General features: G+C 39.4%; 1 protein-coding gene across 5 annotated transcripts in view; it reads left to right on the top strand.

The window, feature by feature from the left end:
- The window catches only part of LOC131251485 (probable serine/threonine protein kinase IREH1), a 70,206-nt gene that overhangs the window by 12,737 nt on the left and 32,213 nt on the right, over positions 1-25,256 (top strand). For all 5 annotated transcript variants that reach the window (XM_058252225.1, XM_058252223.1, XM_058252224.1 and 2 more), the window contains exons 2-6: positions 4,929-4,996; positions 5,129-5,314; positions 5,562-6,980; positions 9,758-9,927; positions 10,147-10,393. In XM_058252225.1, coding sequence (XP_058108208.1) covers positions 4,929-4,996; positions 5,129-5,314; positions 5,562-6,980; positions 9,758-9,927; positions 10,147-10,393 — 2,090 coding nt within the window. The remainder of the gene's footprint in view (positions 1-4,928; positions 4,997-5,128; positions 5,315-5,561; positions 6,981-9,757; positions 9,928-10,146; positions 10,394-25,256) is intronic.

Here is a 25,256-nt window from a genome sequence, read left to right as displayed (position 1 = left end):
ACAAAGAGAGCTGCGCTAATGTGGGTGGTCGTCTTTGTCTCTGGTACATCCAAGTAGGTCCTTTGATGTCCCCATCACTTCGTTTGTTGAAAAAAAGATTAAGGGCTGGAAAAAGAGGTTTGGGGTGCTAGGGAGGCAAAATTTGAGATTTTGGCATTTTGCCGAAGGTGATTAATGAGTTGGATATTAAGGAGGTGACCGATCTGCTGTTTATTGAAGATTGTGAAGAGAGATCCAAACTTGCCGCTAGTTATACCAATCATATTAGAAAAGAGGAAATCTAATCGAGGCATCGATCAAGAGTGTTATGGCTTAAAGAAGGGGATAGAAATATGTGTTTCTTTCACAACATAGCTAGTGCAAGGGCTGGGACTATAAAATAAGTAGTTTGGTCATCAATGGGAGATTGGGAGTAGAACTTCAGAGAAGGGGAAGATTTGTGACTCCATTATTTTGTTCTACAAGAACCTGTAATCTCGTGAGCAGTGGCTGAGATCGAGATTAGATAATTTGGAATTTTCGCAATTGTCGAGGAAGTTGGCGTAGTCTCTTGGAAGCCCTATTCTGAGGAGGAGGTCAAAGTTGCCCTTGACTCTATGTGTGGGGAGAATGCTCCCAGCCTTGATGGTTTCCCAATGCTGTTTTTCCAACATTTTTGGCTTGTTGTTTAAAGTGATGTGATGAACTTTGTTTCATAATTCTATGATTGTGGCCGCCTATCTAAGGAGTTAGCGGTGTCCTTCATTGCTCTTATTCTTAAAGTTGAAATGGTGGAAATGATTAAAGAGATTAGGCCCATTAGTCTTATTGAAGGCCCATACAAAATCATTGCTAAAGTTTTGGTTCTTCGATTTTGAGAGGTTCTTGCGCGTGTCATATATGAGAATCAAGGGGCCTTTGTGATGGGAGGGCAAATTTTGGATAGCACTTTAATTGCCCATGATGTATCGATTCACGGTTCAAAGATAAGCAAAGGGAGTAGTCTACAAGCTCGACATTGAAAAAGCGTATGATCATGTTGACTGAGAATTCCTCGACTATATGCTTAGTAGGTTGGGTCGTGGGCAGAATTGGAGGGACTGGATGTGGTCTTGTGTTCCTTTGGCTTCTTTCACCATTTTGATTGATGGATCGCCGACCGCCTAAAGGCTTCTTCAAGTCTTCCAGGGGAATTAGGCAAGGTGATCCATTATCTTCATACTTATTTGTTGTGGTCAGAGGCTTTGAACCACATGCTTCATAGAGGAGAGGTTTTTGGGTTAATAAGTTGTTAGACTATCAAACGGGGGATGCAGATTAGTCACCTTTAGTATGTTGACGACACCTTTTTGTTTTGTGATGTGGACATGGTATTGGTGGATAATTTGTAGAAAATCATTGTTTGTTTCAAAGCGGTATTAGGGCTCAACGTTAATGTGGCAAATAGCGAACTGCTTGGAGTGCATGTAGATGATGAGGAGTTGGTGAGCCCGGCAGCGGTGTAGCATTTATTTATGAAAGGAATTTCCTTCTCTTTGGGAACCAGTAGTCGTATCTGTTTCTAGGTGGACATCTGAGCAGGAGATTCATCACTTCAAGACGACCTTCCTAGCGTGGCTTGTCTCACCTCTGATCGTTTTATCTTTGTCCAAGACTGCTTCTCTATATGTGGTGGTTTGATCGTTTGATCCCCTCCTTGCTGAAGGGTTATGTCCGATGAGGAAATCTCTAAATTGGCGGATTTGTTGGCGAGGCTGAAGAATTTAGCTCCTTCACTTCAAGAAGAGGACACAATGGGTTGGCAAGTCCATAGTTTGGGTCTCTTTTCCATTCGTTCTTTCTACAAGCTGATATGTGGCAAGCCTTGTACTCATCTTTTTCTGCATCATTTTTGGTTGTATGGTGCTTTTCCAAGAGTTGCGGCGTTTGCTTGGCTTGTGGGTAGAAAGAGAGTATTAACCATCGATAATCTGCAAAGAAGAGCCCTCATCGTCCCCAATATTTGTTTGATGTATATGGAAGACGCGGAGTTGATCGACCGCCTTTTCATTCATTGTTCTTTTGCTTGAAAGGTGTGGAACTTTTTTCTCCGTCCAGTTTGGGTGATGCCGAGTTCGATCACGGATCTGTTTTGGGCTTGGCACAGGGGTGGGGTGGGCAAAGAGGGGACAATTATTTGGCATTTGTTCTTTTTAGCGGCACTTTGGTCCATTTGGGGGTGCAAAACAGGATATGTTTTCGCAATAGGAGATCTTCGCTTGAGGTCATTAGGGAAATTAAATGTAATGTTTTGGGTTGGGCTTCTTTTGTTAAGGCTGTCAATCTTGCCCATCTCTCCTCTGTTGTCAAGTTGTAGAGTCGGGGTGTATTTTTTTGCGCTCTTCTAATAAATTTCAGTTCTCTCTCTCTCTCTCTCTCTCTCTCTCTCTCTCTCTCAAAAAAAGAAAAAAAGAAGAAGAAAAAAGAGAGGAACATTGGCCAAAGCTACTTAGATTAGGGTTATCTTCCCCCAAGAGATAGAAATTTGCCTTCCCAAGCTGCTTGTTTGGACATGCCCCTTTCAACGACTGAGTTCCATGTGGCTTTGGATTGCTTGCCCACATCCAATGGCATACCTAGAAGCTTGATCAGCATATTTTCTATTTTACAGCCTAGATCCTCTGCCAACACTTTCACTCCTCATTCCAAGTTGATCCCTGCGATAGAGCTTTTACTTATATTTATCCTTAACATTAATCTCAAGCAGGCATACGACAAAATTGAAGCCTTGAACCTCTTCCCTGCCTCTCAATCGAAACAAAATTGTGTCGTCTACATATTGGAGGTGAGAGCACTGGAAAATTACATTATAGTTGACATCCCTTTATGAAATTGTTCTCAATAGCTTTTCCCATAAGTTCGTCGGGCACTTCTGCAACTACTGTAAAAAGCAGCAGCGAAGAAGGATCTCATTGATGAATGCCACAAGATCCCTTAAAGAAACCAAAAGGGGACTGGTCCATCTCTTCCGCTTTCTCTGAAATCCCTTCCTTTCTAGCATGTAATTGAGAAATCGCCAATTTATGCTGTCACATGCCTTCTCCAGGTCAATCTTCAAGACTAAGCCTTTCTCCCCTAGTTTCTGAAAGTCCTTAATCAATTCATGAGCGACAAAAGGGCCATCAACAATAAATCTCCATGGATGTTTGCTGATTGGATGGAGAGATAATGGACCTGAGAACCTTACTCATTCCGAAGCCACTACTTAGCTATGATTTTGTAGCAACTGTCGAGAAGGCTGATGGGCAGATGTTCTTTTGATGTCTTAAGCATCTAATTTCTAAGGAATGAGCACAATAGGCGATGCACTCATGGTGTGGCAATATGGTGTTTTGTTGCTTTAAGCTTTTAAAGCCTCTGAAGGATAATGGGCTTGGGTTGCTAGGTAAGTTCGAGGGACCTACACTCCTAACAGATATGATTCACTGGTTGTAAAGGTTGAAAATAATGGGATTTCTTTTTAGATCTTTTGATTTTTCTTTTTTAGGAGAATGAAGTGTTGTGTGGGGTGCTCCAAGGCTGTTAGGTTTTAGTCGAACTGTAGTTTGGGACAGGATTCTCATAGGTTCTATCTCCAACATCAGGTCCTCTAATGCTATATAATATGAGTTACTTATTTTGTTGAAGAAGATAATATCGACCATCTTCCTCCACTTCTTGTTAGAAGGGTTTTGCAGTTAATCCATCGACCTTTGCAGATTAGTTACCTTATTGGTGAAATCATTCTATCGGCTTCTCCATAGGGGGATTTGAGTTCATCCTCAGATCCTTTGGCCACCATGGGGACATGCCCATGACCGTCAAGAGTTGTAGCACTTCCTTGGCTAATGTTCAAAGACAGGATCCTTACCATGGATAACTTTCGTAGAAGAAACATGGTGATAAAAAAGGGTGTATTATGCGCCTTAAAGATTCAGAGTCGGTGGATCACCTGTTGATCCCTTGTGAATTCGCTTTTGATACATATGCAATGATATCGGCCTTGTTTTTATATAATGGTTTAAGCCTGGCTCAATCGGGAGCCTGGTGTATAGTTGGAGCCATGTGGTAAATAGAAAATGTGTCATTGGTATCTTTCTTTCTTGGCAGTGATGTGGTCCTTGAATAAAATTATTGTCACCATTCAAATAAATAAATAAACACTTTGTCTTTCACGAAGCTGTCGGATGCATGGAAGTTCAGCCCCTTCCCTTAAGAATTAGTGGATACTCTGGAAGGTTGCCCTCCAGCGATCATGTGGGGGGACATGGAAGGAAAGAATGATTGGATGAATTTTTAGAGATGAAGCATTCTTTGCCATGATTGAGGGATTGGAAATCTATTGGGGATGTTACATTGCCTGTTTAAGTTTGCATAGAGATGGAAGGTGCTGCTATTTAGTTTTCTGAAATTACATCTTGATGTAGTTTTTTAGGCAACTTGGATGTGGACATGGTTTGTATTTGTAGGTCTGTTGATATTAAAGATTCCAAGGTAGTGTAGGCAAGTGCACCATTGAGGGGCATCTGAATATTCATTTCTACACAGTTTGGCCACTTCTCGTTAAGCTGATCCTATTAACACTAGGAGATTGTCTATTAGTGATGCAAAGCTTCCTCGAAGTTAGCAAAAGGTTGTAGAGTTTCATTCTGAACGTTCTGTGCCAGAGAAATATTTTCAGCATATCTTTTTTTTTCCCCCTTTCTTTCTTTCTTTCTTTTCTTCCTGGAAGATATTTTAACATATTAAAAAAAGAAAAGAAAGAAAAAGAAAAAAAAGAGAAAAACATAGAAAATTGAGATTGCTTATTTGTAGCTGAGGATCCCCTCTGCTGATGGGGGCCTCTATGCTGCTCTTGTAATGTCTTTGTGAGATCTGTGCATCCTATGTATGCTTAGATGCTAACTTGATTCTTTGAATTAACTTACCAGGGCAAAACAATTCAGGTGGCCATTCTCAAAGCTTAAGAAGTTCAGATGCTTGTACTCCAGAGCCACAGGTACCACATGGTTTTTTTTTTTTGTTATCCTTCATGAAAGCAACATATTTTAACTGAATCTGTTGCCTTTTATAACTTTTATTGGGAGTGACATGAGTGATAATTTGATTCTTTGCACAATTGCTCTTGTAGACTCCATATGATGATTGTGGCACTCCTAAGGAATCTGAATCTCCACGTTTTCAAGCCATAATGCGGGTTACAAGTGCTCCTAGGAAGAGGTTTCCTGGCGATATTAAGAGTTTTTCACATGAGTTGAATTCGAAAGGAGTGAAGCCTTTTCCATTTTGGAAGCCCCGAGGCTTAACTAATTTGGAGGTAAGGATATGCTGATAGCGAGATAAGGTTCCAGTTTCTAAATGTATTAGTTTTCTTTCCATCATGTGGTATTTGGTTACTGTTTTATTTGTCTATGCTCATGTTTTCTTGCAGGTGCTTTAATACATACACACATATGCATGCATGTATTCTGTTGATGCTAATTTTCGGCACATTTAAGTGGAGCTTCTTAGAATTCTTCTTTCAGTTCCTAATAGTCTTTTATTATTATTATTTTAATACACAGGAAGTGTTGGTGGTTATTCGAGCAAAATTTGACAAAGCGAAGGAAGAAGTGGACTCCGATCTGGCTATTTTTGCAGGGGATTTGGTTGGCATTTTGGAAAAGAATGTAGAAACTCATCCGGAATGGCAGGAAATCATTGAGGATTTATTGGTTCTAGCAAGGCACTGTGCTGTTATGTCAGCTAGTGAATTTTGGGTTCAATGTGAAGGTATAGTTCAAGATCTGGATGATCGACGGCAGGAGCTCCCCATGGGCATGCTGAAGCAACTCCATACCCGGATGCTTTTCATTCTCACAAGATGCACCCGTTTGCTGCAGTTCCACAAAGAAAGTGGGTTGGCTGAGGATGACCATGTTCTTGGTGTTGGCCTTCGTCAGTCGAGAGTCCTGTATTCCGATGAGAAACGAGTTCCATCAGGTACAGGAAGGGATGGACAAAGCTCGAGCAGTGGAAGGAGCTCAAAGGCAGCAGCCTCTGCTAGAAAGTCGTACAGTCAGGAGCAACAAGGCTTGAGTTGGAAGAGAGAGCAGGCGATACCACCTGTAAATATCTCCTCACCTAATGAAGTAGTAGCTGTAGAATACGAGTCGCCTGCGGCCCGTGATCGGATAGCTTCTTGGAAGAAGCTTCCGTCTCCGGCAGGAAAACCCCAAAAAGAAGCTACATCAGCTAAAGATGAGCTATTTGGAGGTAAATTGGACTCCCTGCCGATGTTAAACAACAGGAGGGAAAGTTCCGATACAGATCAACTTGCTAGTAAGCCTCCTGAATTTCCTCCTGCAAAAGATTTTCATGGGCCTTGTTCTGCTCCTTCCAAGCATCAGCATAAGGTTTCTTGGGGTTATTGGGGAGATCAGCAAAATCTTTCTGACGAGACATCAATAATCTGTCGCATCTGTGAGGAGGAAGTTCCAACTTTTCATGTGGAAGACCATTCGAGAATCTGTGCAATTGCAGATAGATGCGATCAGAAGGGTGTAAGTGTCAATGAGCGTCTTCTCAGAATTGCTGAAACTCTTGAGAAGATGGCAGAGCCCTATTCACACAAAGAGTCCTATTCACATAAGGATTTACAGAATGCACTAGGTAGTCCGGATGTTGCAAAAGTTTCAAACTCGAGTGTCACTGAAGAATCTGATGTTCTCTCTCCGAAGCTCAGTGATTGGTCCCGCAGGGGATCAGAAGACATGCTTGATTGCCTCCAGGAAGCTGACAATTCGGTCTTTGTGGATGATCTAAAGGGTCTTCCGTCCATGTCATGTAGGACTCGTTTTGGTCCCAAGTCTGATCAAGGAATGGCAACATCATCGGCTGGCAGCATGACTCCTCGATCTCCATTATTGACACCTAGGACCAGTCAGATAGACTTGCTTTTGGCAGGGAGGGGTTCATTTTCTGAACATGAAGATCTTCAGCAAGTATTTCCTCTTCTTAAACTTAATTCTCAACTAATTGCTGCAGTGGTTCTATTTTCTTGTTTGAATGAGCATCGATTGGCTATACTCAAAGCAATATTGAAGACTCATTCGACTCCAAATGCTTCTCTAGGCTTAGGTGACTCGAAGAGGGGAAGAGAAGTTGAAATGAGAAAATGGGAGAAGAAAATCAGTTCCAAGTAAAAAATGCTAACCTCCTCCACCATGGGACGCTAGCAATGCTCAGCGTTGAAATGATATTTAGGACATCCACATCAATCCTGAAATTCCATTTATTCCAAACCACTGCTAAGAGGGCATAATGCAAAAATCACCCTGTTCCAATGATCCTAACCCTTTGAACATCAGCCATTTTGTCATAGACATCTGCTTTTTACAAGCCATATATCAAATGGGCATCATATGACATCATTAGCAATAAACCATTGGTCCTGTTAAATAGATGCTTTGAGATGATGATTCGATCTATTTTTTCTTTGCTTGATCTTGATTTTTATGCTGTTGATCATATGGTTAGGATCATCGGACCTGGTTTGATATATTTGAACATGGCTTTCCAGTAGTGGTACAGAATGAATGGACAATCCAGAACTCCAGATCTATGATGGGTTGTTACATATGTTTCTTAAAAGCTCTGTCACACTCGATGAGACCGGCTTAGTAAAGGTAAAAGAGAAGTCACACTCCAGAGTGAAAGGGTGGCTTAATAAATGTAAAAGAGAGGACTAACACTCCTCTTTATTTTTTGAAGTCATCAAAATTTACAAGAGTACCCTTAGTAAAAGAGAGTACGAGAGAACTCACATACCCATCATGAAGTGCGGTCGAGGACAACGAACGGCCTTCTTAAAAATATCGGCTAACCGATTTGCTGATTTCACGTAACTTTTGTCCTTTTGCTGAAATATGGACTAATACTCCGCTTCAAGCCAATGGATAAATATTATCTGTTCCCATCTTATCCATCATGAACTGCAGTTGAGGACGGTTAACAACCTTCTTAAAAATATGAGCTAGTCGATTTGATTTTACATAGGGGTGTGTAGAAATCTCGCTCTTGGCAGCCTTTTCTTGAACAAAATGATAGTCCACTAGTATGATTTATTTATTTTTTATTTTTTAAATATTATTATTATTATTTTCTGCTCATGAAAAACTGGCCTAGAGCAATATGCATCACAGCCTGACTTCGCAATGTAGAGCCATAGCAGAGAGGACCAAATCCAACATTCTATTGTAAGGGATTTGAACCATAGACTATCGCATGAGCCATCGCTGGGTAGTCTACTTCTCCAAGAAACAAATGTTACCAACAAACATGCAGTAGCAATTAGTCAATCTTTGATTTGACACATAACCAACCCATCAAGCATTGGAGTATGCCAAAACTTGCAAGCATCCATGACATTTGAAAAGCACGCCTCTTCTCAAACCAGGTGGATCAACTCTGGACTCTACTGAGCCAACCAATGCTGCCTAAAATGTGAAAACCCCTGCGTTTTATGTTCTGGATCAAGTGTTCCGAATTATGGGTATTTGGTGATCCAATTGCTATTTTTAGTGATCCGATTTAGTGCTCTTTGTTCATACTATCATTTCTTTTGTTCTTAATATCGATTAAGTTAATGCAAATTTATATTTAGAATGTAGTGATGATACCTTTATTTATTTAGTTATAATATAACACTCTCTATGCGGGGTCTATATCAATAACATTCATCATTGCATATATAAATTGCAATATGAGTTCATATGTTAAACTATATTGCATACACCGTGCACGTATTGAGTGATGCACAGGATCCTACCCCTAGCATACCATGCATTGGAGGAAGTAGCGTACTGTGTGCCCATTCCCATACCACGTACGAAAGCAACCCATGATCCGGGTAAACCTTGGAGCCAATCTGGCCCGATCACAGGCATCATTACTGGGTCGAGAAAATAAGCACACCTTGGTTTGTCTGTGACCCAACCTTGGTGTCCTGGGTCAGCTTGGGACTTATTTGACTAGGCCTGGTTTGGCGAGTCAGTTGAGCCAGGGCATTTTGGTAATTTTCAGAAGGAAAAAAAGAGAAAGAAGAAGATGATGGACACCCCAAAAAAGCTTTTAAATTCAATGGGTTTCACACAAATGGTGGATCCCTAAACATGGAAGCGCGAGAATGCCTCTTGCATAATATCTAACATCTACTTCTGCAGAGAGACAAATTCCTTTCTGTGACTGCACCAACCAAAAAACTACCTTAATCTATAAATTGTCTTCTTGAGACGACACACCTCTTTCTATCCTTGATGCCAAAAACAGGAGGAAGAGACAAATACTTATTGCACTTCACTGTGAAGAAAAGCATTCTTCACATCAGATGAGCTAACCTGGAAACTACTTTGCTTGTCTTTCCTCTAAAAAGAAAAAAAGAAAGAAAAGAAAAGAAAACTACTTCGGTCCATTAATTGCCTTCTTGAGATGACACACCTTGTCCATCTCTCCCTGACAAAAAAAACTAGAAAGTGACATATATACTTCTTGCAATTCACTCTGCTTTGACATTATCGTTCAACTTGTAATCCTTCATAGAATGGTACACTACTTCCTATTTCTTAAGAAAAGTTTTTTAGAACATCCTTTTCTTTGATCGGGTTGAGATGGTGCAATACTTTCTGATATTGCTTATTGCATAGTAGTGGTATGGATGTTCGTGTTTTAAATTTCAATAGTGTCTGTTTTTGTGCTGAAACTTCTCCTTGAAATAATGCAGATAAATGATCTTGCCGATATTGCTCGCTGCATCGCAAATACATCCATGGATGAACAATCTTTGCCTTACTTGGTCACCTGTCTAGAGGAACTACAACTTATTATTCATCGGAGGAAACTAGATGCAGTCACTGTGCAGACATTTGGAGCACGCATAGAGAAACTGCTTCGGTGAGTCTTTTAGCTGTGCAGGTTGTTCGGCACTCCTAGTAAACAGGAAACGATTTAGTAAATCCTTTTCTACACATGCTGTCACTTTTCTTCAAACTTTGTGCATAAAATCTGCTCATTGCACCAAATGTTTATTAACTCTTATAATTTTTCGTCATGGTTTTCGTAATCCAATTTCTCATTTATTAGTTCAACCTGGGATGGTTTATGATTTCATAGGGAGAAGTATGTTCAGCTTTGTGAGCTGATTGATGATGAAAAGGTTGATTTAACAAGTATTATAATTGATGAAGATGGCCCATTGGAAGATGACACGGTTCGTAGCTTACGTACAAGCCCCATTCATGCTACTAAGGACCGGACTTCAATAGATGACTTTGAGATCATTAAACCAATCAGTCGTGGGGCATTTGGTCGGGTTTTCTTGGCAAAGAAAAGAACAACGGGTGATCTCTTTGCTATAAAGGTATCTTTATCTTGTGCTTGCAGTTTGCATATGTTTCACTATCAAGCTCTTATTGCTGCTAATGGTCATTATCATTGAAAAGCTTTCTGGTTGTTGTTGCATTTAGTTCATGGATAAAAAACATGGTTGATTTCACTCTTGGGATTTGTTCAGCACTTCTTATAGATGTTTTAACAACTAGCATGCTTGCTACTTTAGGCAATGCTTTTCTACATGTTTTTGTGTGTGCACGCGCACACACTTTAAACATGCATGCTTACAATACTCAGTGAGAACAGTTGATCTGTACAGCATTTGAAGTTTATTTCTCTGTATTGTGAACTTAATGGCATTCTGGCAGCACATCAGACCAGTAAATTCATTAGTATTATTCTGTAGGTTCACTGAGCTATCTGACTGCTTTACATAAACCAAATGTTGCACAGTCAAAGCAGAAACAAAAATGTTTATTTATTTATTTTTTTTCAAGTATTTTTTTGTAAGCAGAATGGAGGCTATACAGATACTGTCATAGTCAATTCTTAAATGTTCTGCGATGCATGAGTTCAGTACAGCTGGTACAATTTCTTGGGTATTAGAGATCTCTTTCACAAGGTCTTTGAATCAAGAGCTCTTCTACAAGGTCTTTGAATTTCAAAGCATTCGTTTTTTCTTTTGATTGTTGAAAGTGATCCACTTAACGTCATCAAATGGGCATTGACCATTGCATCTTTGGCTCATTGGTAGATACGTTCAGTATTTTTCTTCCCATATAAATGGCATCTTTAAGGCAAGTTCTGAGAGGCAAAAAAAATAATAAAAATAAAATAACATAAAATAAAAAATAAAATCCAGATTCTCTTGCTAGAGGAGTGATGTGAGGTCACCTTCATTTGGTTCCTCATTGCTTCTCCCCTAACATTGTATCTTTTCTTGTTACATAACAGTTTTTTCATCCATCAAGAAGAAAGAATTGATTTTATTTGAAAAAAATATCAATTGAGTAGTAAGTATTGTAGAACAATCTTCTTGTTACTACAGTAATGGCATGGTACTGTGGCACGTGAAAGAGGAGAAGAAAAAAGAAGAGGAAAGCCCTAATTGAGTTGGACCTCCCCCTCTCTCCCATTTTATAACTAAACAAATCCAATATGACAGTTGTATCCTTGAATTAACACAAGCAAAAATACCCAACATATCCTAATTAACATAAATAAAAGATAATATGAGAAAAAGAGCTAGGTGGGCCGTATCCACTTCAATTAACACTACCCCTCAAGCTAGAGTATAGACGTTATTGATGCCAAGCTTGGAGAATATGCGTGTTGACTAAGTATGACCAAGAGCCTTGGAGAATGCATTAGTGAGTTGATCGTGAGACCGGCTATACGACATAGAGATTTGATCACTGGAGACCTTCTCATGTATGAAGTGACAATCAACTTCAATACATTTAGATCTCTCATGATAGACTCGATTGTTTGCAATATAGGATGCAACTTGATTATCATAAAACGTCTGCATAGTTAGATTCACTGCAAACCTCATCTCCTGTAATAATTTATTGATTCACATTAACTCACACGTAGTGTGACTTATCATTCTATATTCTGCTTCCGTGCTTGATTGGGCCACAACATTCCCATTTTTACTCTTCTACATAACAAGGTTTTCCCCTACAAACATGCAATACCTACTAGTAGACAACTATTTACTAAAGAACTTGGCTGGTCTGCATTAGAGTATCCTATGATTTGAAGATGATTGTTCTGTTTATATAGTATTCCCTAACCTTGTGCTTTTTTAAGGTTCACAAAATTCAAATAATTGCATCCATGTGAGGTAACTTCGGAGAGCTCATAAATTGCCTCACGATGCTCACCACATGAGATATGTTTGGTCGACTAACGGTTGAGTAGATAAATTTACCCACTAGTCTTTTATACCTCTCTAGGTCTTTAAATACATGATCGCCAACAAGTTTGTGATTCAACTCTGTTTGTATATCAATCGGCTTAGTACCAAGAAGGCTCGTCTCCATGAGCAAATCTAGAATGTATTTCCGTTGAGACAGATTAATTCATTCCTTTGATCTGGCCACTTCTATACCAAGAAAATATCGAAGATAACCCAAATCTTTTATGAAACAATGCCTTTGAAGATACCTTTTAAGCTCCTTAATCTCCTTGTTATTACTTCCTGTAATGAAAAAATCATCAACATATACTATTAACAATTAACAAAATAAGACTTGAGGTGCCTTTCTATATATGATGGAATGATCAGCATGGCTCTGAACAAAGCTATTGTTCAGCACAACTCTATTGAATTTGTCAAACCATGGACATGGGGATTACTTTAGCCCATTATCGCCTTCTTCAGTTTACACACTTTGTCTGACTCCCCTTGAACAACAAATCTAGGCAGTTGCTCCATATAAACCTCCTCCGTGAGATCACTATGAAAAAAAATGCATTTTTGACATCTATTTGGAAAAGGGTCTAGTCGTGGTTAACTATCACGGAAAGAATAACACAAATGGAATTCATCTTGGCAATAGGGGAAAAGGTTTTAGTATAACCAACACTAAGGGTCTGAGTATATCCCTCATCAACCAAGCGAGCTTTCAAATGTTCAATCGCTCCATTAGGATAAAACTTAATAGTGTACATCCACTGACAACCAACAACACGTTTTTCAGAAGGTAGATTAGTGAGCTCCTAAGTGCTATTATGATAAAGTGCAACCATTTCCTCATCCATTGCCTGCTTCCACCCTTTATGCGATAATGCTTCCTAGTATAGCTTGAGAATAGAATGAGAGGATAAGGATAGTGCAAATCTATGAAAAGTGGGAGACTAGCATTGAAAGGAGACATATTTGTCAATAGGATGATCAGTACAAGCACGCTTACCTTTCCTTAAGGCAATAGGAGCATCATACTTATTTGGATCATTAGGCTCAGAAGATATGGTGGATGGCACACCATGGTTGACTGTATTACCTGTACGTTTTTGTTGCAAGTAGACTTGCTGTGGAGGCATAGTGAGAATGGTGGAATCGACAGAGGGAGGAGATTTGATTATATCTTCTTCAACTGCAACAGGTACATGCACAACTTCCACATCAAGAGATATACTGTTTTTTGAGAAGAGCAGAGTGGACTCGAAAAATGTAACATTTGCAGATACATATTGTCTTTAAAGAGGACTATAACAATGATAACCCCTTTGTGTCCATAAGTACCTAAGAAAAAGACATTTAATGACTCTAGGGTCTAATTTATCATGGCCAACTGATGTTCATCTTTAGGGGCTTTATCTAGGGAAGAAGGGGTGAAGGTAAGTAATTGCTTTTCAGTGAGAGGTGAGGAAGTATCTTGGACTCTTACCTTTAGAAGAAATCTTGATGATGAGGAAATCGAAGATTTGGTTCTTTTGCTTCAACTTCTAAGGAATTTTGCCTCGGTGCCTTCAAATGTGGATTTGTTGAAGTGGTTAAAGGATAGGTCGGACTCCTCCGTTGGTTCCTTTTATCAGTTTTTGATTGAAGATGAAAGGAACGATGGTGTTTCTGCTACGACTCATCTTTGGTGCTATTGTGCTCCTTTGATGGCGGCGGCTTTTGGTTGGTTAGTAGGAAGGAACAAAGTGTTTACAATTGACAATCTTTGCAAAAGGAAGATGGTCCTCCCGAACATTTGTTTGATGTGCTATGAAGATGCGGAATCAGTGGATCATCTGTTTATTCATTGCTCCTTGAGGGAGGTGTGGACTCTTCTTCTTCGCTATTTTGGAGTTTTATGGGTACTCCCCAATCACATGGAAGATCTTCTGACTTCATGACATGATGGGGGGATAGGAATATTGGAAAAGAGGAGGTGAAGATTACGTTTGTTAGCGTTTCTTTGGGCTATATGGTTAGAAAGAAATGAGCGATGCTTCAGGGAAAAGAAGAGAGGAGTTTCTGATGTCTTCAGGAGGGTTCTTCCTTTTGTCAAGGAATGGGCGGAAGCATAGCTTTCTTTGCCTTTTCTTCTAGGCCTTTGGGTGGGTGTGCTTAGTCGTTTTTCGGTGTATATTTGTATTTTTAGGCTGTGGCCTTTTTAAAATGGAATATCATCATAGTTTCAAAAAAAAAAAGAAAAGAACTGGTGAATAAAGCATACGCATCCAAAAACTTTGGGGTGCAAAGAACATAATGGAGTATTTCGAAGTAAAATTTGATGTAGTCATAAGTGTTCGAAGTATTGGTATTACTACAAGTTTCGCTGGCCGAGGATACAGAATAATATTGATGTCGCTGATGATATCACTGATAACCAGAAATGCGGGGAAATAATGGGGAAAACGGTGGAATTTTTAGTGAAACTTCAAGAGATATTAAAATATATATTTGTATATTTAAGAATTAAAAAATTGCAAAAAAGAATGCACACACAATAAGTTTCCATTTAATGCGGGCCTAAAAGAATGTGATGTCGTAAGAAATCAGTCCAACCATCCAACCTTTAATCCAAACATCTATCGACATTTCAGAATATAGACAACGCATGATTTTTTCGCCAAGAAATTGTTGACAACTAAAAAGAAAACGAAAGATTGTGGTCTCGATATTGCCCTTGTTGTGAGAAAGATAATGTCGCGATATCATCGATATTATCATTGACAAATGGAACATTGCATACAACCATGTGCCCCTAAAAAAATTTGAAATGGAATTTTTTTTTAATAAACAAATTTTTTGGCGATATTGATACATTGGCGATATTATCGAAATATTGCCGATACATAGGCGATACAAGTGACGCCTGGAATTTACACAGTCGAAAATATTGGCGATATCGATACATTGGCAATATAAGCAACAACTATAATTTACATTGTTGAAAATATTGGCGATACATTGGTTATATCGATACATTGGCGATACTTAGCGATACATCGTCGATACCTGGAATTTCTGATACTACCAATGTTATTAGTATCACCAAGCTAGAGATACGGATAATATCGGGGATACTTCAAACAATGGTGGTGATTGATTCATTAGAACAATTAAGGGCATTCAATTTATTAGAAAACATGTGAGTACTACATCATTCCAAAAATTTTTGGGAACATTCATATGAAGTAATAGAGCATGATTCACCTCAACTAGGTGATGATTTTTCCGTTCTGCAACACCGTTTTGTGGTGAAGTGTGGGCACACAATGTTTGATGAAGGATTCCTGTTTTAGAAAAGTTACGGCCAAAGGCTATATATATATATATATATATATATATATATATTCACACACACACACACACATACACACACATATATATACAAATATATATTCCTTGGCGTTATCGGAATGAAACACAAACACTTTTAAATTAAATTAATTTTGTACTTCTATGTGAAAAGTCTTAAAAATAGAGAGTAATTCAGATACGTCTTTCATTAAATAAATCCAAGTCATTTGTGAGTTTGTTTTTGAGAGAATTGAAAAAATTATTAGAAAAACGCAAAAAACGTAAAAGAATATAACCCAACTCTATAATTCAAAAATAGAAGAGAATGGTAGAATTAACTGCCTTAATAACATAAGCCCAACTCGAAACATTGCATTTAACTTCCCTAATGACCTCCTCAAGCAAAGATCTCCTATTTTGAAAGCATCTCTTGTTACGCTCCCCCATATGGACGATAAACACTGCTAAAAAGGGCAAATGCCATAGAGCTTTCCCTTCTTTAATCACCTGCCTCCATGCCAAGCCCAAAATAAGTCCACAATCAAACTGGGCATCACCCAGGCTGAATGAACTAAAATACTTGTACCTTGATCTACTGGAGATTTTAATCGGTCTCCAAACATGTGAATGAACTAAATAAAAAGGAATTAATCTACACTTTTCCACACATGGTGAAAAAGTAGCAGGATGATGTTTACTTGACTCACACATTTCACACTCTAGATTTGACACAAATTACAAGGAAGGAATAATGCTTTTAAGAATCTTTTAGGATGGATGACCTAGACGGCATTGCCACTGGTAAGGAGAGACGTTCTTCTGTGCTATTGTGTCAACAACGTCACACTCAAGATAGTACAACCCATGACATTCATGTCCTCCACCAATCTTCTTCTTCGTCTTTAGATTTTGAAAAACACAATTTAAGGGATGGAAGGTCACAAAGCAGTTAAGAGGTTTGGTGAGTTTGCTATCAGTTAGGAACTCAAGGGAAATTTAGAAACATAAAGGACATGATAATGAAAGGGAAGAATTAGGGTGAACAATACTAATTCCACATATTCTAGATTGAGTACCATTTTCCAGAGTAATAGATGAACCCATTAACGATGCATTAATTCAGGAAAACAACTGAACTCACATGTCATATGGTCAGATCTCCAGAGTCAATGACCCATGGAGTAGGAATCTTGGAACCTAAACATGCCATACCTGAGGTCACAGATGTGACCTTAGCGGTGGAAGTAGTTCTAGAAGCAGCGGGAGTAGGTTGATTCAGCAGATTTTTTAAGCAACTTGGAATAATCCTCCTGAGTGATTGTAATCGGTTCTTGTGATTGTTGAGTTGTAGATAGAATTAGCCGGAGAAGGTCCATTGTTCTCTCCAATGTCTGATCCTTGATTAGCTCATGCCGACTTCCCATAAAGATCCCAACATTTTTCAATGGAGTGACGAGAGAGAGAGAGAGAGAGAGAGAGAGAGAGAGAGAGAGAGAGAGCTCGGCTTGAGCACACACACACAATCACATATATGCTTACTTACACACCCCCTCAAGTTGGAGCATGAATATCAATCATGCCTAGCTTGGAACACATTGAAGATCATAACAATCAACATAGCCCATCACTCCCCCTTCACTCCCCCTTAAACACAAAATGGTGGGATATGCAATCTTCATTTGCTACGCATGGGCTTCTAACGTCTATGAATCTCCTCTTGGAATAGAAGGCCATGGCCAAGCTTAACAACTATTAAGCAATCGAACTGCCATTCACATGCAAAATCCTCTCAAAGACGCACAACAAGCACAACAAATGAACTGCACTCACAAAGGTTAAGAGGGAGCTCCCCCTACAACGGCATGTGAAGACGCATGTGCAACACTATATAACATGTGAATGAACTACACCCACAATTAATAACAAAGGCCTAACAAAGGAAGATTGGTGAATGGAAAAGGAAACTCCGATGCTTGCAAAAATCATCCATGTTAGGTTGGGTCGAGTATTAAGTTAAACAATTTGTATGAGTTATACCGCACCTAGATTGCTTCACCTTCACTTAGTACATATACACATGTGTTAATCCCTCAAAACATTAAAGGAGAACACCGTCAACCCGCTACAATATCTTAATCACTAATTATCCTTGAATACAACAAAATTTTAGGAAATTGCAAAATACCCCATATGTGGCCAATGGTGGAAGGAGCTAATGATGACCTTCCATATGGTTGAGGTGACACGCACGAGTGTCAGTGATTCAGATGGTCATCATTATTTGGAATCAATGCGGAGTCATGCCCACCGTGACTGATCTAGGTACTTGTGCCCCATCCGTCGTCGCCACCATCTTTATCAGTGTCATCTCCACCACCATCATCATTCATCACCATTTGATCCATCTCAGTTGATTATCTACCTGGATGGATAAGATCTTTAATCTACAAGATGTAGTTGATATGTACAATGGGGATTTGGACCTTAGCACAAACCCGATCTTTGACCAGGAACTTGAAGAGATCAGCCCAATCATCACCGATCACTTTCAGGGGGACATGATCAACGTCAGAGTCTACCATCTCTTAGTTGCCATTGTCAACTTAGTTTCACCATCATCATTATTTTATCCTTCGCCTCTACCATCCGTTGAGCACCTCGTGTGTATCATGAACATTGTGTATGAACTATGAAGTGATTGAAGGGTGTTTTTATCCAATCAATCTGATTGACATCTAGTATAAATTGCACATCGAGTTAGAACTCCCATAGAATCTAGGGAGTATGATGTAGGGAGCCTTTGGGCCAAGTTAATTTCCAACCATTGATCTTTAAATTGCCATGATCTTACAGTTCAAAGGCATGCGTTTCTGATGCATTACATGCGGATCATCATCATTGACCCAGGTGGACCACCATTTGCACAATTCGAATCTAGAAAAGGATGAAAGATTATTGCTTGTTTTGATGAAGATCCACATCCTTGACTCGGGTGGATAGATTTGATGATCTAGATCATTTTAATTTCTTAGCCAACTTAGGCTCATTGAATTTAGAAACACAGATCAACATGAGGTGAGTTGTGATCTCACACACTTTCGGTCGAATTTCAAGGCCAGTGGACCTCAAATTAGCCCGATGGACCCAATGATCCAATCGTCTATCCAGATCCCATCAATTTCCTTCTAGCCGACTTTTGGAGGGCCAAACAATGTCGAAAAGGGTGCAAAATTTGTCTTGTTTGAAAGCCTAAGAACACGCAATTTCAATGTCATATGGCTTAGGTATGGCGGATTTAGTGGATGACCATCAAGAGGTTTTGTTTTTCCAAAATTTTTAGTGCAAGGGAGTTTCCACTAAGTTTCTTTCCAGTTCATTTGCTCTTTTCATGCCTTTTGGGTCTTCTCTTGTTACCGCACAAGCCACGTGTCACATGAAGGTGAAACTGTGGGATTTTGTGGGCCCCACTTGGAGCTAAATACATCTAAAGTTGGCAGTTTAGTTAGTTTTTATTTTTTCTTAGTACTTTGGAGAGTTATGATTGTTTAAGGGTTTTAGAAATTCTTTCACATATGTAAGGTAGAAATTGTACTGGATTTGCAAATGTTTTGATTGACTTCATAAATAAAGGCTCCTAATGTAAGAGCATGTAGTTGAATGAGTTTTATAAAAGTATCTTGCGTGTTATGTGTCTGTGAGATTGTGATTCCCCTACTCAAGTTGCTTGTGGAGGTCCAATTTCTAGGGTTTTAGTTGCCCATTGTTGAGTTGCCCGCAGGGTGCTGAAATCTAACCCCATTAATGCGATTTGTTGTTGGGTTGCTTGCCGAATTACGATATCAGTTTTTCGTAAACTTTTCACCGTCATGCCTGCGCATGTCATTTTAACGACATGTATAGCCATCATCAAGTGATATCAGAGTCGAGTCACATAGTTTGTCTTGTCTCGTTTCATCATCCACCATATTCATCATCTCTACTTTTGTCATTTACCACCATCATCTTCGCTTAATCTCGTCAACAATTCATCATCTTTGATACCACTCGATGAGACTATTTGTGTTGTCCAAAACGGCGTGGACGATCGTTCGCGATGATACCGAAGATAGAAGATGGAGATCTCTAATTTATAACTAATTCTATGATTTAACGAGCAACTTTGGGACAAATCACGTTAATTGCGCCGGATTTTGGCATCTTGTGAGAGACTTAAGCAACGTGAAAGCAAAAAACTTGAAAATTAGGTCTTTGTGAGTAGGTCGAGCAAGAGAATCACAACCTAATAAGCACACACAATGTGTAAGATAATTTTATAAAACTTAATCTAGTACGCTCCTTCATTGGAGCCTGTATTTGTAATGCTAACCAAAGCAATTTCAAATCTAGTACAATTTTCACTTAACCAATGAGAAAAAAAATTCTAAATCCTTAACCAATCATAACACTCCAACGAACTAAGAAGTAAAAAATAGCAATATTAGTCACGTTGGATGTATTTGGCTTAAAGTGGGGCCCACAATCTCTTAAATTCACCTCAACTCGACATGTGGCTTGTAAGGCAACAAGCAGAGGCTGAAAGTGTCTAAAGAGAGGAAGTGAGCCATAGATAAACTTGGTGGAAACTTCTTTGCACCAAAAATCTTAGAACAATGCAACCTCTTGGCGGTCGTCCATATCTTAGCCATAACTATCCGAATTGTGTGTTCTTGGGCTCATTTGGAAACTTGACTCAATTGACTTTCAAACAAGACTAATTTTGCACTATTTTGATGTCACTTGGTTGTCCAAAAGTTGGCCGCAAGAAATTTGACGAGTTTTGGACATTTGGTTTGGTGGTAGGGTTCTCTAGGTTGATATGGGGTTTATTGGGGCTGAAATTCGATTGGAAGGTGTGTGAGTTTGTGGCCCACCTTGTGATGATCTTTGTTTGTAGATTTGATGAACCTAAGTGGGCCAATAGCTTGAAATAATATAGATGTTGAATCTCTCCAACGGGTCGAGTATGTACATGTTTATCAGGACGAGCAATGATCTTCGTCCTTCTCTAGATCTTGATAATGCAAGTAGTGGCTCACCTGGGTCAATGACGATAGTCTACATGTGATGCATAAAAAACATATGCCTTTGAATGATAAGATCATAGGAAATTTAAAGATAAATGGTAAAGATTAACTTCACCCAAATGTTCTTTACATTAGATTCCCTTGGTTGGAAAGCAACTTGCCCTCGAGTTTTTTGTCCATGAGAGTTCTAATTTGACAAGTGATTTGTATTAGATGTTAATTAGATTGAACGGATATGAACATTTCGTAGTCGCTTCATTGATGATGTTGATGCTGCACTCGGGGTGCTCAGTAGATGGTAGAGGCGAAGGATGCAACAGTGGCAATGGTGGATTGGAGTTGATGATGGACTTTGACGTCGATGATGTTTTTGCCGAAGTGATTGCTGATCATTGGGCTAATCTCTTCAGGTTGTTGGTTGAAAATTGGACCTTTGCTAAGGCCTATATTCCAACCGTATGTAACAAATAGGAATACTCCTCAGTTAATTTATTATCAGTGTTGATGATTCACTTGTGGTGCTCAATGGATGTCATAGGTGAAGGATTCTACGATAGTGATGGTGGATTGGAGTAAATAATGGCGACAAGGTGATGGTGGATGTTGATGCTGATGATGACCCTTTAAAAGTGATCGGTGATGATTGAGCTAATCTCTTTAGGTTCCCTTTTGAAAATTAGGCTTTTGCTAAGGTACAAATCTCAACCGTACGTAACTGGTACATCTTTTAGATTGAAGATCTGATCCGTCGTTGTAGATGACTGGCCCGAATGGATTGGATGGTGATCGATAATATTAATAGAGGTAGTGGAAACGACAGATGGGACAAACACTTAGATCGGTCATGTTGGACTAGACTCTGCTTTGATGCCACTTAACGAAGGTCGTACGTATAGTTGAAACGACAAGCGTGGGCATCAGAGATGATGACAAGTAGCTAACGACAGACGTTGATGACAAATAACTGATGCCATGATTTAGCGAGCAACTTGAGTGATTTAGCAAGGAGAAACAAAAAACCTGGAAATCGAACATCCGCGAGCGGATCGAGCATGGGAATCACAATCCCACAAATACACACAAGTTGCAAGATAAAATTTTAAACCTCAATCACTATATGCTCCTATGTTGGGAGCCTTTATTTATATCGCTAACTAAAACAATTTTAGATCCAAGACAATTTTCACTCTACTAATGAGAAAGAACATCTAAAACCCTTAACTAATCATAGCTCTCTGAAGAACTAAGCAAAGAAGTAAAAACTAACTAAATTACTGACTTTGGATGTATTTGCCTCTAAGTAGCACCCACAAAATCTCTGAAATTCATCTCCACATGACACATGGCTTGTAAGGGAGTGAGAGGAGGCCTAAAACGTGTGAAGAGAGGAAGCGAACCAAAGAGAAATTTGGTGGTAGCTTCCTTGCATCAAAAGTTTTGGAAAAATGCAACATTTTGATAGCCGTCCACTATATTGGCTATATCTTAGCCATACAACATCAGCATCCCGCATTCTTGGGCTCCTTGGAAAGCTGGATCAATTAGTTTTCAAACGAGAATAGTTTTGCACCGTTTCGAGTTGGTCCTCCAAAAGTGGTTTGCTACAAGAAAAGTGACAGGATCAGCATAGATGGTTGGGTTGTGGGAGTCCATGGAGTTGATTTGGTCCATTGGGGGAAATTTGATCCTAAGGTGTTTGAAATCGTGGCCCACGTGTGATGATCTCCATTGATAGATTTGATGAGGCTAAGTGGGCCAACAACTTGAAACCATCCAAAGCTCACCTTGTGGTGATCTTTGTTTGAAGATTCGACGAGCCTAAGTGGATCAAAAGCTTGAAACAACCCAAATTGTAAAATCTACCTGCTTAGGTCAAAGATATAAATCTTCATCAGAATGAGCAATAATCTTCGTCCTTCTCTTGATCCAGATGATGCAAGTAGTGGTCTACATGGGTCATCGATGATGATCCGCATGTAATGTTGCGAACACACGAGCTTTTGAATGATAAGATTGCGGACAACCTAAAGATAAATGGTGGAGATTAGCTAGGCCCACTGCTCCTTGTATCAAAAGATCTCTTCAAATAACCACAAAACAGCCCTGAATTTACCCAGTCGACCATCTTTCATCGAACTTCATATGGTCACCAAATTTGAGCAGAGTTGTACACGAGTCGAGCTTGGCACAACTTGACTCGGCCAACAACCAACCCTAGCTTGAACTCGGCTCGACTCAGTCGTCGAGCTGGACCGGCCAGCTTGGTTTGGTCAGCAGCTCGGGCCAAGTTCAAGCCTGTGTGACATTTTCTCAAACACAGATTGCATCTTCAATCTCTCACACTTCGAAAGCTCTCAGTAAAAGTGCTTTGCAAGCATTTCATTAAATACTCGATGAGTAACATCAAGATCAAGATATGAGGGCAGTCCTATAATGTATAGTTTTTTTTTTTTTTTTTTGTGTGGGGATTTATTTATTTAATCTTCCCTCGAATACCCATTTCGAGAATACCCTGATATGAGGGCAGTCTAAGAAACAACACTTTGTTGAGGCATTTCATCAAACACTCGGTGAGCAACATTAAGATCAAAATGACTGAGTCACCGACCCAATTCGATTCGAGTCAGGGTTTGATCAAGTTGAGTCGAGCGAGTTGATCGAGCTAACTCGACTTGTGTACAACTCTAAATTTGAGCAATAATTCATAACAACCCCCAAAACATAGCTATTTTTTCTTGCATGACAATGTTATTCCATAAAAACTTCAAGACTCGTTCGAATCTCATCCAAGTTACACAAACCTTGTTTTTGTAGTAGGGAAGCACTCAACTGCACTAGATCCATATGTAGAAACATTACAAAAATCCTTGTAAAAATTGTACAGAAAAAACAAAATCTATACCATTTCCAGACTTTTTATTTTTTAAACACCCCAAAAAATTACCAAAAAATCCTAGAAAAATCACCATAAATATTCTAAAATCAAGCTCTTTCAAATCCCATACTTTTCCCTTTTAGAGGGCTAGGACAAGCTTGGATGAATGGACTATTTTGTTGTATTAGTCTGTTGTTTGTCAAACTCCCTGTCTGGACAAGCATAGTAACTATTGTACACATTAGGTGATGAGGACATCGCATCACGTACACCTTTGTACACATTTCAGAGGAGGAGGCAAGCCCCAGTTTCTCCGTGCCCAGGCAAGTATCCGTGTTGAAGACCCCATAATGCATGTACGAGCATCTGGAAGACCCTACATTGAGAAGATGTACATGGATTGCTTTAGGGAGTGATTCGGACTGTTGGATTTGAAGGATGCGACGATCAGACCGTTGGATCGCATGGAGTATATGATCGGGCCATTGATTGTGGGCCATTTTTCATCATAGGACATATATGTTTTAGGACTAGTTTTATGTTTGATTTATGCTTTTGGACACTCTATGAGAGGTGAAGAAGTCTTTCATGTGACCTCTCTTAGGTGTTTTCGCTCATTAAGAAAAGAAGAAAATTCTCTTTCTTTTCTCTAATCTTCATGAGATGTCAAGAAGTCTTCAAATCTTCCATCAACGAGAGTGCAAGGTTCTCATTTATTCATTTTGAGTTTCTTCTTTACAAGGTATTTGTTACAACTTTTGATTTCTCCCATTCAAATTCTTCATAACCACTTCCAAACTCTTTCAATCTTTCTCCTTCATCATTCCCACATCAAACCTAACCTTGGGACCCAAAACCTACCCTACCGAACCCACACGCGCGATCGTACGGTCACATGTGTGAGCCCATAGGGCTGGCCGTACGGTCCCCCTTCATCCCTTTTGGTTCCTTCTCCTCTTTTCCCTTCAAAACCCTTTCCATTCCCCCGTCCAAACCCAAACCCTACTACCCAATTCCAAAAATCCCCAATTTCAACTGCAAACTCTAATTCCCAAATTCCCCTCATTCATCTCAAATCCCTAGCCACCAACCATCCAAAACTCTAATTCCCCCCTAGTTAAAACCTAAATAATCAATTCCTTTACCCAATTAAACCCTAATTTCAAGTTTCCCCCAGTTTCCCTAAATCCTAGCCTTACCCACACGGCCACACCCAAATCTAGATAGCCCTAGTTAGTTTTACATTTTCCCTTTTAAGTTAGGATAATCCCTATGCTATTAGGATGTTCTACATCCATTATATCCTAGTTTCATGTATTTAATGTCATGTGGGACGTATGCTTGTTAATTTAGGTTTGAACTTTTCATAACTGCTTAGAATCATGGAATGTGAGATGGTATTTAGTGTGCTTGTGATTTTTAATGATTTAAAGTAATTTGCTGATTGATCTCCATTCATTATTTAATTTCATACATCGGTCCTACATCGTTAGGCCCGTGTGGACATGCGACGTAGTTGTAGATTAATATGGCAAACGTGGCACATACTAGTTACTTGGAAATGCATGGTAACACATGTCATTCTCTTGAATATGCGTGGTGACACACATGGTAGATGTGGTACATGAGGTGTATGTACACATGGGCATTGGCACAGGTGGACATGTGGGGTGCTTGAATGTTGAAAGTGGCACACGTAGGGTGCCCG

This window comes from Magnolia sinica, chromosome 7 (assembly GCF_029962835.1).
Source record: "Magnolia sinica isolate HGM2019 chromosome 7, MsV1, whole genome shotgun sequence".
Classification (NCBI taxonomy): Eukaryota; Viridiplantae; Streptophyta; class Magnoliopsida; order Magnoliales; family Magnoliaceae; genus Magnolia; species Magnolia sinica.
This window is presented reverse-complemented; position numbering and strand designations above follow the sequence as displayed.